We start from the raw sequence: 14,440 nt of genomic DNA on the forward strand, positions 1-14,440 counted from the left end.
ATGCTATGTCTGCAGACAGTTGATTTTTAAAGCTCACACAGACCTATGCTGTATCGCCTTATATTTTGATCTGTAAATTCATGTCAAACTGCTGTGTCTTCAACTTTTTTTTTATGTTAGAAAAATTTAATGCATTTTTTTTTTTAGGATTTCATGTGATGGACCAACATAAAGTTGTGCATATTTGTGGAGCGGAAGGGAAATAAAATCATTTTTCCTTCCACGTAACAATATCACGCTACAAAGTGTTGACGCATCATAAAAGCATAAAGGTTCCACTCACAGAACGCGGTTGTAACGTCGACAGAATGTAGGAAAAGTTCAAGAGGTGTGAATACTTCTTGCTATAAATATGTAAGATGTCAACTTGTGATCTCGAATGTTTATTTTAAATTTTGTGTTTGTTCACCCTAGAAACGGACATCTGTTGAAGGGTATACACCGGCAAACCCACCTAGCTGCAGCTTCTAGCCGTGGCTGCACATCATTTTGTACAGGAAAAGTTGGCCGTGATAAAATCTGCAGATTACTCCTTTTTCCATTATTGTGCACACCCTTTCCTTCCCGTTTTTCATTTCCCGCTTCTCCTTTTTGTCCCTGCTCCCCGTTTCGCCTGCTCTCTCTTGTCCTCTGCTCCCACCTCATATTTCTGTCAGTATGCTGATAGAGTTTGGGGCCCAGGTACGGAAGGGGGCGGTGGAAAGGGGGGGATATTAAATCAGAGCTTTGCTTAGTGCATGCGTCTCTAGCCAAGGCTATGATTGACGGGAATGCTAATTCAGCTTTTAGGAGTTTGTTCTTCTCTCCTACTGGGGGAATCTTTAACCCTGAGATTGTCGTCGTCATCGCAGCCACCAAGGACCCTTTTGTTCCATACTTAGCCTGTGTCTTTCCCTCTTTCTCATGACATTCGGTGCTGTTTCTGGGGCGGACCGGTCCCCTGGGAGCTACGCAAGTTGTTTCACGACTTTTTTCTTTTTTTTGTCTGTAAAAACATTACATTGCCATGGCATTTTAAATGAAGGTTAATGTGCTTTCTATTAAAGGGGAGTATAGTTAAAGAGGATGTTATTTAGAAAAGCATATACATTACTCTCTTGAATTGTGGCTGATGTAAGTGCACTGGACAGTTTTATGAATTTGTTAGGCTTTTCCTGCAGAGAAAAATAATAAAATGTAAAATATTTCCTATTATCCTCAATTCTTCCGATGTAACTTATTCCTAATGTCATGAGAAAATAGGTTTCCTTACAGTCATGGGGAAAAAAATAAGTAAGCTTAGGTTTACTACTTTTGGATTTAAGCGAAAAAAGGAACATCCAGGAGTTGCTAATCAATCGCACTTGATTTATGGCTCAGCAGCAAGTGTGACCACATTTTGGAAGCTTGCTAATCAGTAATGAAATGGAGGATTCCTCTGTGTAAATACAATGCCAAAGCAGGAAGACATCAGCAGTAACCTCAAAAGATGCAACTGCTGCTGTCTGTCAGTCTAGGAATAGGTTATAAATCCATTTACAGTCGAACTGTTGTCTTCCTACAGGGGGAAAATAGTATTCTGCTGATCTGAAGCATAAATACTTGTTAACACAATGTGAAGCTGGAAAGACATCAGCAATGACCTCAGAGAAGCAAGTGTTACTCCCTACCAATATGGGAAGAATGTCGGGCTGTTTCCAGGTTATTTCAAGTCTTTCCTTCGCTGGTGAAAAAGATTATTCCCAGATTGTTGGGCTAAGGGATACAGATGTGTATTAACACAAAAAAAGAATGCTTTCTGGATAAGGGAGAAAAAGAACATGACTGCACGACTTGGGGTTTACCAAGCTGCATCTGAACAAACCAGAAGACTTCTCGACTCAATCTAGTAGAGATGTTTGGCTTCAAATCGGTTTGTCGTATTGGCTGAAACCTGAACCCGGCATGCAGCTCAAACACCGTCGGAGATCTAAAGAGGATAGAATGACAACAAATTTAGCATTTTTTTTTAACTTCCGGAAATTCTTTTAATTAAGTCACTTTCAAACCCCAAAGTTCCCTGATTTAAGGAATTGCACACGTAAAGCACTGCCTGACATCACCGACGTCACAGTCCCATAGACCTTGCATGGGCGTCAGCAGATTTATCGGTGCTGTTATGACAACACGGTCCATGTGGGAGCAAAATTGGAGCCAGAACCGGAGAGACGGGTAGCAGCTGAATGGGGCTAAATGAAGGGAAAAGTTGTTCACAAGCTGTAAAACTTTGCATAAACCAGAGCAGCTTTGGCTCCGCTCACCACACATGTTGCAATTAACATGCAGAGGCATGCTTCGCTGGCTGACCTCAAAAAGCTGCACTGTGATCTGAGGTAGCTGGAGCGTGTGGTTAGCGGTGGGAGTGTAAAGGTCAGCCAGGGCAACGGCGACGAAGTGTGGAACTCTGTTCATAAATGTGAGGTGGCCCAAGCAAACCGATTTCAACCAGAAGTCCTAGAGTTTAAAGGGAAAAAACCCACCAAAATGATGACTTTGATGTCGGGCATCCATATTTAAGAAGTAGTTTGGTATCAGATGTACTTGGAATTGCAGCATCTTCCATGTAAACTGCTTTATTGTAGCTCACGTTCAGCTGCACCTTCCTGCATTCCCCAAGCTGACTCTGGCCCCAGAGGAAGGCCTAGACTTGTTGCTTTTCATCACATCTAGGTTACATTTAAAGTTGCTTTAAAGGGAAATAGACTGTGAACTTTTTTATTACCTTTTTATGATGTCTTGTTGATGCAGGGCATTAAATAGATGTAACCACAGTGTGGTTCTTTGCCTTTTTTTTTCTTTTACAACAGTACATCTTTGGTAATGTCTGGGCATTATAGTAAGTAGAGCAAGAAGGTTGTAAAACCTAATTCAAAAACCAGATGTTTACCCATGTCTGAGACGCAACCTGCTCGGGCCGTTATCCCGTCTGCTGGAGGCTTGACCAGATACCTCCAGGTGGAAAATCAACAGCAGCTTTTGAGCTGCTGCTGTTGGGTTTTTTTTGTTATTTGAAGCAGTAAAACGCCTTTGATTTTTATTGCCGTTTAGAAAAACGGTGTGAAATGTGGAGAAATTCAAGATAAAATTTTAAAAAACGATCTAAGAGTAGAAGACACATTTTTAAAGAAACTGATTTTTTTCCCCCTTTTTACAAAATTATCAGTTTCACTTTTGTTTAAGTTTCAATAAAATAAGTACAACTGAAGCATTGTTTTAAGTTAAAGATGCACCAAGACATCACCTCGTGATCAGAATTGACTTTTCTTCTTTTTTACTTCTTCCTATCTTTACCGGTGGTCAGCTGATCATAAGTCCAAAAATTAGATATTTTTTTTGATCAGTGAATGCAGAATATCTAAGACCTACTACGTCGTGCAACACTCTTCGGTGCGGAAGTTGTTCCAGAAGGATTGGCTGTTTTTTCTGGAACACATTACCCGGGAGTGATCCTAACTAGATGCCTGAACCACTTCAAGTCTGACTTACTGCCGTCAATGTGGACCAAGTTCCAGGTTCATACTGGAACCTGACAGCCCATATAAAGGGCTTCATGTTTTATGGACTCATCCAAGTCCATAAAACACATGAGAACTGGTTGGGTGAACTCCCATGCATCTTTAGGGTCCTACTAAGGGTGTAGAGGTGGTTCAGTTTTCCATGGCCTGGATGAAACCGACAGTATTCCTTTTGAGTCCCAGGCTCACCATTCCAGTTCAATTAAAGATTAAATAATGTGATGCTTTAAGCATGCAGATAATTGCACCCCTCGCAAAAATATACAAGATTATCACTGCTGTAATTGAATTAATGTAGCTTTGACATACACGTCTATAGTTACTGGCTCATTCCCGTCATGTTGGCACAAAAGAACAACTTTTCACTTGATTTTATTTCAACTTTTCGTTTAATTTTGTTCATGTTCAAAAAATCCCGATTCCTGGTTTTAATGTATTTCTCAAAGAATTAGCTGTTAAGATCACTTATAATTTAGACCAGATCTGGACAATCCCGAAACACTTTCATGGCTCTCTCTTATCCGCAGCCAAGCTAGGTCTCGGGCTGACTTTTTATCAGCTCGTGAAAACTGCAGCCTCGATAAGAAGTATTAGATGTCTCACAGCTGACAGGTCAGCGTGATAAGAGAAAAGGAGTGGAGCGGGGGTGTGAGGGAAAAAAACCCCCGAAGCAAATCCATCAGCTCTGGTCACTGTGGTGATTACAGTCCAATTTAAAGAATCATTCACTTTGAAGTTTCTGACTTGGAGGTTTAATTGAGGACGGGAAGAAGGGTTAAAAGTTGGCTTAAGAGAGGGGGAAAAAAGAAAAGAAAAGAAAATGTCCTTTCTTCCTCTCACTTGGCTTTTCTTCTTCTCGCTCCCCTCAGCATGCTCAGGAACGATGACGACGAGGAGGAGGCCGCCCGGGAGAGGAGGCGCAGGGCGCGTCAGGAGAGGCTGAGGAGCCGGGAGAGCGAGGAGCCCAGCAGCCAGCCGGACGGCACCGTCATGACCAACAGCCACAGGTGATGCTCGCACTGAAAAGCCACTGTATGAACTTCTTACCTCCCAGTGTCGCTGTTAAAATAGAGCTGGAAACGAAAATGCAAATTATAGCGAACGGTTCAGCTCTCCCTCAGCAGGGGGACTTGCTGTGCAGTTTCCTGCTGGTACAGAGTTCAGCTTTTTAAGCCACAAACTAGTGTAGCTGAGTAAATGGCGCTTCTTCATCTCAAACGAAATGTCGATGACCTAGATAGTGAATAAAGCAAGCAGCAAATTGGGAGGACTTCCTTTCTAGGAAAAAAAATGCATGCTTGGTGTTTCAGTAATGCATGATCTCATCTTAAAAATGGCCAAAGAGCAACAAAAAAAAAAAAAAAAAAATCCATGGCGTTCCATTGGTTGTTTGATGAATCGTCTTTGCAACAGTGGAAGTGGTGGGAAGAACTTACATCCAGAAATACAAACGTCGCTTTGTGGTCATGAATGTTTCCTCCCTTTGGGCTTGGAGATACATCCTGGGCTGGTCAAACAACAAGGGGATTGTGCCTGAGGACGCGGAGACGCGACCAAGCAATAAACCATTGTTGACTGTTTGCAGTGAGCGATAATGTTTGCCAGACGTTTTAGGTCAGAACAGTTTGAGTCACGCTGATTTGAGCGAGGTCGGAGGATATACACTTTCAGATGGTCTGTTTGTGTGTTGGCATAAGATTGATAACGTGGATGCAGATATATGTTTTGGACGTAGGTGTGTAAATGTAAAGTAGTGATGTATTGTGCTCTACCTGCAGTGATGGCAATCTCAGTTTGGAAAAAAAAAAATGTTATATTCCCACTGGGGAGTGAAGCTAAGCGCTAACCAGAGCAGGGTTTGCATTCAGGAATTCCTTTGCAACCTTAAAAAGGTTTGAGTTTAATCATTAGCTCTATTAATTATTTATATGTTAAATATTTTAAATGCTTGTAGTTGCTGTTTAACTGAACAGTGTCCGTATTTCCATGTTTACTCACTAAAACACTACTATTTAATCCGTCTTGCCACAAATCTGGTATTACTTCAGAATTACAATTTTAAAAAAGTAACTACAAAGATGTCTTGGGACAGATTCATAATTAATAATTACATAAGTCAAATACTGATGCAAATCTTGATTTCCGTCACTGTCCATATCAGTATTGAAAACCTAACTAATTTTTAAAACACGGTAATAAAAGAATAATAAAAACAGCAACAAAAAAATTGCTTTTGAAAACGTTTCCCTGTTTATTTCACTGATGCACAAGCTTCTTTTATTGCTCATTTTTACAGAACAGACTACACCACACCACAAAAACTCAACAAAGCATTTTCTCTCAACTTTTGTGCGTCTTGTCAGATTTGCTCTGACCCCTTAACTGTTCGATTTTGACCTTTTGCTGAAAGGTTGAAGGTCTGAAAGGAAACTGTAAACAGTGTGCAATGAAAAATATTTTTCATTTACTTTGCATTATTCGGCGGCTGTGCTAAGAATGTTGTACTTTAGTATTTGGATGTGCTTTATGTGGTTTTGTATAGTTTCTTCAGATCTCCATTACAGGCACTTTTATATTTACTTTTGAGTCTATATTTTTGGTACAAGATGCTTGAAATACGGAAAATAACGTATCTTAAATGTAATCTTCATTAATAACTAATAAACACAGTGAAATAAATACAACAAAAACAATTACAAAAACTGTAAAGTGTCCTATAAACACTGGCGCCTTCTCTGACCCAACGCAAAGATCCCCGCAGTGAAATGGTTTGTCCTCTTGCTCTCCCCGTAGCGTGACAGAGTCCGTCTCAGTGAGCAGCCCCTACGGCGGCGGCGGGGACGACGAGGAGCAGGCCTTGCAGGAGCGCATGGCCAAGCGCGAGGAGAGGCGGCAAAGACGCATGAAGGAGGCGCTGGAGAGGCAGAAGCAGCTGGAACCCGCCGGCGACGGCGTCGGCCCGGAGAAGAACAGCACAGAGGAGGAACGGTCCTCCTGGCGCAGCCGCCGTTACCGTGACACCGTGGAGGACGAGGAGAAGACTGAGAGCAGCAGCTCGAGGCGGGAGGAAAAAGAGCAAGAGGAACCTAGAGAGGAGGAAGAGGAGCCTGCTCCTGAGGGAGAGGAGGATGAAGAGGAGGAGGAGGAAAAAGTTCAAGTTGTGGAAACCAAACCAAGAAGGTCTAATCTGAGAGAACAGGTCAGTCATGTTCATCTCTCTTCGGTCACTGTAGTTTTCAGGCATTAACACCAACTTTTTAACATTACAACATATTTTATTGTGATTTTATGTGATAGTTGTGCATAATTGTGAAACAGAAGGACTTTTTTTTAAACTCTGAAAAGGTTGATTTTATTGACTAACTGGGCAAATCTTGTAGACAACTGGTGGCATTGGATCTATTTCGAGGTGCCAGATTAAGGTTTGTCAGGTTTTTTATTTTTAAATCATGAGCATCTATCATATAAAATCCCAATAAAACACATTGAAATTTGTGGAAAATGCAGAAGATTTCAGGGGTTAAATGACTTTCTGCTGACAAATACCTGCAAACACGATGCTTGTCTCTGCAGGCATCAGCAGAGGAGACTGTAATGCAACACAAGGTATGCCTGCCAAGTCCCTTGGAGATTTCTTTTTTTTTTTCTTAGCACAAATCCTTGAGCGAATCCCAGATCTGTGCTTCAAAGAACTGCTGTAATCCCTTTTCTTAGGATCACATTGAAGACGAAACCCATTCGGTAGTCAGTGAGAGTTCAAGTCAGGCCAAGTCAGCAAACTCCGAGGCTGAGGAGGATTCAGTAGCATCAGGGGAGGCTGAAGAGGTACCTGAGGATGATTATGTAGATATCCCAACAGAGAGCAAGAGTTTATTTCTAAATGACATTGAAGAGGACTTTGAGGTATCTGAGATACAGCAATCAGAGGATAATGAGGTATCATACATGCGGTAAGAACTCCAGTATAGGTGTGCTGCACCGCTTCAAACGAAAGATCTTCCTGGGTAACTTCAGCGTCATAATCAGACTTCTTAAGGAGTTCAGTAAAGAGCAAAAAAGAAAAAGAAAAAAATGTGGTGTGATTAACCGAGCGGGACGCTGAAATTACCCGAGCACCTCGTGTCTGTGGCGTGGTCCGCACCGTAACCGAGGCAACTCTGTTACGTTCCACTGAGTGGTGGTCACTGTGTTCCTTCTGCAACTCTTCCACTTCGACAACTCGTCACGTTTCAGTCACGTTTTATTTGGATTTTGCTCACAATCGACCACGCCCCTTCCTTCTGCGTCTCCACCCCTTTTTTTAACCTCACGCCCTCACTGTCGCTGTTGTTGTTTGTGTGTGTGCGTGGCGGCAGGTGAACGAGAGGGAAGAGTCTGAGGAGGATCAGAGGAAGCATAACGGAGGACTGCATGACGAGGCGGCTCTCAAACAGCACAGGAAACCCGAGAGGACCCTCAGGTACGCACCTGCTGCGTCACTGTCTGCTTCTCATGCCAAGACTACACTCGTCTTAAATATTTCTGAACTTTTCACCAAGTTAAAACTGGGTTAATTAGCCATTTTGGGACGTTTGTGAAGACTTCACAATGTATAAAATATGTTTCTTTATGAAACTCATCTTCCAGTGTCAGTTCATTACTTCATTATTAACCAATTTATCATTTTAGTTTTTAACATCCATCCACCCATCATCTGTTTATCTGTCCATATATCCATCTATCTCAGTGTGCCCCCACCAAAGAAATTGTAGATTACTTTGCACTGAATATTATTTTATTACTCATATTACTATCGCCATTGTTGATGTTTTGATTTTTACGCTTGTTTTTGTATTTATCATCAAAAGTAATTTTCCAGAGAACAAAAAAGCCATGTGAATAGAAATAATTTTTACAGGCGTCTACAAAAAATGCAATGGACATTCATAAAATCGGCAGACCTAACAGCAGCCAATCAGAGTGGAAAAAATATTCCTGTTCTGTGCAATTTTCTGATGTTAGTTGCTAAATTTTGCACAAAATGACCAGATAAAAGATGTGCAGTGATGCCAGTTTAAACTTTGATCTATTTGCAAAACGACAGTGCTCTGCAACATTAAAACATGGCTAGAACTGCAACTATATTAATCATAACTCTTCTTCTCTTCAGTGTTTCTGTGAGTTTCTGGTGGAGCAGCTCTGTGCTGCATTCAGGAGAATGGGACATCCATTTTTATCATCCATAAAATTTCACCCACATGGCATAACTGTGCAACAGAGCTTTCAGTGGAAAAACAAAAGTTCCAGATCATTTTAATGCCATACAAATATGAGACAGGAACATGGATTATATCTTTTGTTTGTTTATTCTTACCGTATAGTCCTCTGTATTAATTATTGCTCAAAAGGTCTTGCCATACCAGCTTATTCCTCTGTATTTATTCTCGCATTTTGTTCTTCATTCATTTCCATTTAGTTTTCTTTGATTAGCATTATCCTCTCTTGGTTTATGGTTATGTCCTCTTTAGTTTCTTTCTTTTAAGTTTTATTTTATTGCTTTTATTGACGCTCACCACCAGTAATCTTCACTCATCATGCTATTCACCTGCTGCGCCGCCTAATCGTCATGCGTTTCACATCATGCGTTGATTCGCCACTCATATTGATTTTTCACTATTGAGCGACGGATTCTCTGTTTTTATGATTCGCATCTAGTTTGTCGCTCCGTTCCTCGACCCGGTTCTGAGTTTTGCAACGTGTGCATCTTTTTTTTTTGTTTGTTTGGTTTTTTTTTCCCCCATACGGTGCGGAGCGGTCGGGAAGCGTATCGATGGAAAAAAGCAGATTAACGTAAGCTTTTTAAAACAACGGAAAAAATATTCTGATTGAAATTCAAAACTGCTGTGGTACTACCATTTCATACCGGATCACTTACATCACCAATGTTAACTGTATAAAATGACCGCTGTCTATCGTGGAAGGATTTTTTACATTATTATTTAAATGGGTTAATTTTTCAGAGGGATACACAGTGAGGGTATCGTAATTTTAGTAATCACATGTTGTCCTTCCATGGAAGCGGGCATCATCCCGACGGACAATAAAACACTTTTTTAATATAAGTTGCTGCTTTGACATGATCACATTACTGCCAAAACATATGTACAAAAATCCTCAATAAAACATAAAATATTTGAAAATCAGACACCAAACAAGTGAATCACAGCAACGTCACCAGCCGGTGTAACGCTGAACTGATGCGGTGAAGCTACAAGCAGCAGGACCGCGGAGCCGCGCCAGGAAGCTACAAACACTGAAGAGAAGAAGAGCTGCCATCGATACAGTTGGAGCCAAGCATGTTTTAATGTTACACAATACAAGTTTAACAAGTTGCTCAAAGTCTAAACTGGTATTGTTAAGGTGTAAAGTTTACCTTTGAGCAAACGCCCCCCAAAGGAATCGCAGCCCCCCCCCTTTTGTAAAAATTTCCTCCAGCGCCCCCTGGTGGGCGTCCTCTGAACGCCCCCATTGAGAAACGCTAATTTATCTGGTCGTCTCTGCATCCATTTCTCTGTCTGGCCATCCAACTTTACTTCCATCCATCAGTTCATTCATCCATTCAGACGTTTTTTTTTACATCCAACCATCTGTTGAGCTGATCCTCATTGACTATCTGCCTAAATACATTATTTGCACATAAATGTCTCAGAAGTGTGGCCTTTTATTAATAAAACAAGGGTATTAGTATTCAGAATAAAGTCATATTACAATTGTGAGAGAAAAGTTGTACTCAAAGTCATAATATCATGATAATAAAGTAGTAGTATTCTGAAATTAAAATTGTACATTAAGTTGAAATAATACTAGAATGAAGTTACATTACAATAGTAAAATTGTAATAATACAAGAAAAAACATTGTAATGTAAGAGAATCTAGTTTTTATTAGATTGTAATAATAAAAGGAAAGTCATATTGAAATGAAATGAGTCTTATTACCAGAGTATAGTCATAATAATGAGAAAAAAGTTGCATGACAATAAGGTCAGAATATGAAAATAGTCGTAGTAATATGAGAAAAGTCGTATTGATGTGAAATTCGTCTTATTACCAGAGTAAAGTCTCAATATTACCAGAATGAGGTCATAAGATTAGTAGAATGAAATAGTAATTTTATAACTTCCACACCAAAAATAACAAAAAATTTAAATTTAAATGTTGAGCATCTTGTGAAGTGATACTTTAGTAAAGATGTGTTTAATCTTTAAACACATCAGCATCAAATTATTACCAGCAGCAGGACTTTAAAACAATTGTATGTTTCGAAGAAAGAATCACGGACTTGATGAGCAAGTCACAAATCTTTGCTTCTTTCCTGTAATTTTGCGACTTTATTCTGCTAGCATGACTTTATTCTGATAATTTAAAAAACAATCTAGTTCTCCATTGTATATTAGTCAACACTTTGTTGCAATTTAAGCTACAGGTCTTTTGGGGCAACGACTCGATCGGCTTTGCGACTCTAGCCAGAAACTTTTCGCAAGCCCCAGCTTGTGCTGTGTGTATTTTTATGTTCTCAGAGAGCAAATCCCTCAGTGTCTGTGTTTAAATATTAAGCTCAGATCAAATGTCAAGCGGGTAACCCTAGTCGGTGTTTTCGTGTCCGACTCAGCCGCGGCAGCGTCCGTTCCCCGGAGGTGTCCGCCGGCGACGAGCAGGACGACGACGCCCGCCTGGAGGCAGAGCGCAAGCTGGAGGAGCTGAAGCGCCGGCGCGATGACGCAGAGAGCGAGGAGTTCGAGAGGATGAGGCAGAAGCAGCAGGAGGCCGAAGCCGAGCTGGAGGAGCTGAAGAGGAAGCGGGAGGAGAGGAAGAAGGTCCTGGAGGAGGAGGAGAGGCAGCGGAAGCAGGAGGAGGCGGAACGGAAAGCCAGAGAGGAGGTAATAACTTCACCGACGGCGCTTTCACCGTTTTCTTTTTCAACAATGCCAGACTCTAGATCAACGCTTCACACTGAAGTCCTCGCCCTATTTGTAACTCCTCACCGCCGTCTGTTGCTCTTTCCTCTTCCCCTCACAAACAGCTTCACCCCGATGTCTTTCTAAGAATCTTCCTTAGTGTCGTCGTGTTCGCCTAAACGGAGGTGTCAACACTTTTCCTTCAACCCGCTCGCCCCCGCTGTCTCGCCTTCACCCGGGCCGGGTCGTCTTTGTTGATCTTGGCACCGAACGTGGCGGCCCGTCTCCCGCCATCAGCCCCCGCTCTCTTCCTCTTGTGTGATGTTAATGAGGCCTTTTGGTTGGTAATTAAAAGATGGCCCAGAGATACAGAGAGACTAATTAACCAAGACAAGGAAGCTGGAGAGGGTTGACACTCTGCCAAGCACCAGCCATTGTCTGAATTTACTACAAACGCCTCGTACGCTAATTGGTTTTCGTAGCAGTTTGTTGGGTTGTTGTCCAAAATGGGCCGTTGTTTGACGGAGGGGACAAAACTGTAATTAAGAATATCTTCTGAGGGGTTTAGCAGGTCCGTAACCTGCTGCAGTTGATGAACTAAATCGGTTTGATTCGTCTTTAATTGGTTCTGCTGGCCCTGATTGTCTGACACATTGTTTCATTTTCCTTGCACCGTCCTTGGATATGAATATATTTCAAGAATATACGGTTCTGTGAAAATGCATTTCCAGCTTACTTTTGTTTTTGCTTTTTCATCACACAACAAAATTTATCCGAAATAAATCCAAAATCATTTTTATAAGCGTTTACTTTGGTAAAGATGTATCCAAACCAACCTGGCCCTATGAGAAAACGTAAACCTGTTGTTTGAGCCTATTTTCCTTATTTGTTTTTTTCTTTTGCATGAATGGCCTGCCCAGGGTAATACCAAAGCATCTCAATCAGATTTTCGTCTAGACTTTGACTAGACCATTCTAGAATCTCATTTTGTTGCTCTTTTTAATTTGAGTCATTCAGATTCAGACTTGGTAGCGGTCACAAACTCATAACATTCTCCTTAAGGATTTTATTCTATAGAGCAGAATTCTTGGTTCCATTAATTACATTAAAAACCCCACATCATGACGCAGCCAGTTTTCTGAATTGGTGTTTTGTGGTATATATGAAGGGATTCTCACCTTTTTGAAAATTCCTCTTCTGTCTCGTCAGTTCTCGGAATGATTTCCAAGTAGTCTTTGGGGTAGGCGCTTTAATCAGTGTTGGCTTTGGCCTTGGAACGCTCCCACTGAGGCTATTTTTGCCCAATTTCTTGTTGTTGCTCACTGAGTCTTAGACTTTCTTGAGGTCTTCAGTTGTTTTGGGTTCCTTTGCGACCTCCTGGCTGAGAATTTGATTGGCTCAGTGAGAACGTTTGGTAGCTCGGCCACTTGTGGGACGGTAAAACACCGCTCCATGTTTTCTCCATTTGTAGATAATGGCTCTTACTGTGGTTCACTGAAGTCACAAAGCCTTAGAAATGGCCTGGCATCATTTCCCAGACTGATAGATGTTTATGACTTTGTTTCTGAAGCATTCTTATATTTCTTTAGATTGCGGCTAATGAAAATAATATGTAAATTTGGGATTGGTTTTGAAAGTTTATTTCCCTAAATAAATTAAATAATCACTTACAACAGACAAAGACAAAAAGAAGTGCAGAAACAGAAGAAATCTGTACGGTTGTTATTTTTTTTCACAACACTGGAACCTCTCCTCTCCTACAAGTCTTATTTATGAAGAGTTTTAGTGGATTGCAGGTTCAACAGTGTCCAGCAGCTTCAGCAATAAAAAAAAAAGGTAAAAGTAAAGCCCCGATCAAGCCTCCCTCTGTCTGTCTGCCGCAGGAGGAGAAGAGGAAGATGAAAGAGGAGATTGAAAGGAGACGGGCCGAGGCTGCAGAGAAGAGGCAGAAAGTGGACGACATCGTGGACGGGGAGGGGAAACCGTTCAAGTGCGTCAGTCCTCGAGGCTCTTCTCTCAAGGTAAGCTCACCTTCTCAAGCTGTCACTTCAAGCTCACATTAATTATTCTTTTTAAATCAGCTCCATTCCTTCAAACCTCTCATTCCATGATGATGAATTCAGGAGTAAAAGTCCTCCAACCACCAAACCGATCTGGTTAAAGTAAAGACAACTCTGGGGGGGGAGAGCAGAAATTTATCTTTAAATCTAAAACTTTGTTGCTTTTGTTTTTGGCTTCTAAATCTGTCTCTATTAGGAACGGACCGGTACAAGATTCTCACGGTATGTTGTTAACCTGCAGGGAAAATACCATCATATCACAGTCTAATCGAGTGTGAGCATGGCCTAATTACCCTGCATTCAGACTACAGGCTCATTCCTTTATGAATAATGATGACACGTTACTAAGAAGCCAAGCAAGGCGAAAAACATGAAGATTTTGAAATGCTGGAATTAAAAATTTGTCCTGGGATCTTTTATTCAGTTGTTGGTGCTATATTAAAGTAGAATTATGATTTCTGGTCGGATATAAAATAGTTTTTCTTGTTGCAGCAGGTCGAAAAGGAAGTGTTGGGAAACATTTTATAACAAAATTCACAACAAATACTTACTCTGAGCACAATTTGTTTTGTAATGTCTTTAAACTTTTTTTTTTTTTGTACATGCCAAAGATCCTAAGCCGTTGTTGAAACGGTGCTCCTGGTGGCCAAAAGTGAGAAGTTTTAATTTTTAATCCTTGGACACTGGCTGTACTTTTCAGGCAGGCTAGCAAAGCTAATAGCCTGACACAGCCTCTGATACAAAGGTACAGCTTTAAAACTCATGCTAAACCTTTTTGGTTACAATCACTGCTCTGCATAGACATATAGTGAACAGGAAGTTATTGGTCGATTTTCACAGGTAAATTAGCATTACATCTTTTGCCTAAACTCTCACTCATTTGGCAGTACTTCAAAGCTTCTACTCATTATC

The 14,440-nt window shown here is 41.0% G+C and overlaps 1 protein-coding gene across 9 annotated transcripts in view; it reads left to right on the forward strand.

The window, feature by feature from the left end:
* The window catches only part of cald1a (caldesmon 1a), a 62,583-nt gene that overhangs the window by 36,742 nt on the left and 11,401 nt on the right, over positions 1 to 14,440 (forward strand). For 5 of the 9 annotated variants that reach the window (XR_004342611.1, XR_004342610.1, XM_032589065.1 and 2 more), the window contains exons 3-10: positions 4,403 to 4,540; positions 6,327 to 6,732; positions 6,914 to 6,955; positions 7,107 to 7,139; positions 7,248 to 7,358; positions 7,889 to 7,992; positions 11,183 to 11,450; positions 13,352 to 13,489. Coding sequence is in view for 7 of the 9 variants with exons in the window: in XM_032589065.1 (XP_032444956.1) it covers positions 4,403 to 4,540; positions 6,327 to 6,732; positions 6,914 to 6,955; positions 7,107 to 7,139; positions 7,248 to 7,358; positions 7,889 to 7,992; positions 11,183 to 11,450; positions 13,352 to 13,489 (1,240 nt within the window). In the remaining 2 variants the exon portion in view is untranslated. The remainder of the gene's footprint in view (positions 1 to 4,402; positions 4,541 to 6,326; positions 6,733 to 6,913; positions 6,956 to 7,106; positions 7,140 to 7,247; positions 7,359 to 7,888; positions 7,993 to 11,182; positions 11,451 to 13,351; positions 13,490 to 14,440) is intronic. The other 4 variants (XM_032589061.1, XM_032589062.1, XM_032589063.1 and 1 more) reach the window with 4 other exon arrangements.

This window comes from Xiphophorus hellerii, chromosome 17 (genome assembly GCF_003331165.1).
Source record: "Xiphophorus hellerii strain 12219 chromosome 17, Xiphophorus_hellerii-4.1, whole genome shotgun sequence".
NCBI lineage: Eukaryota > Metazoa > Chordata > Actinopteri > Cyprinodontiformes > Poeciliidae > Xiphophorus > Xiphophorus hellerii.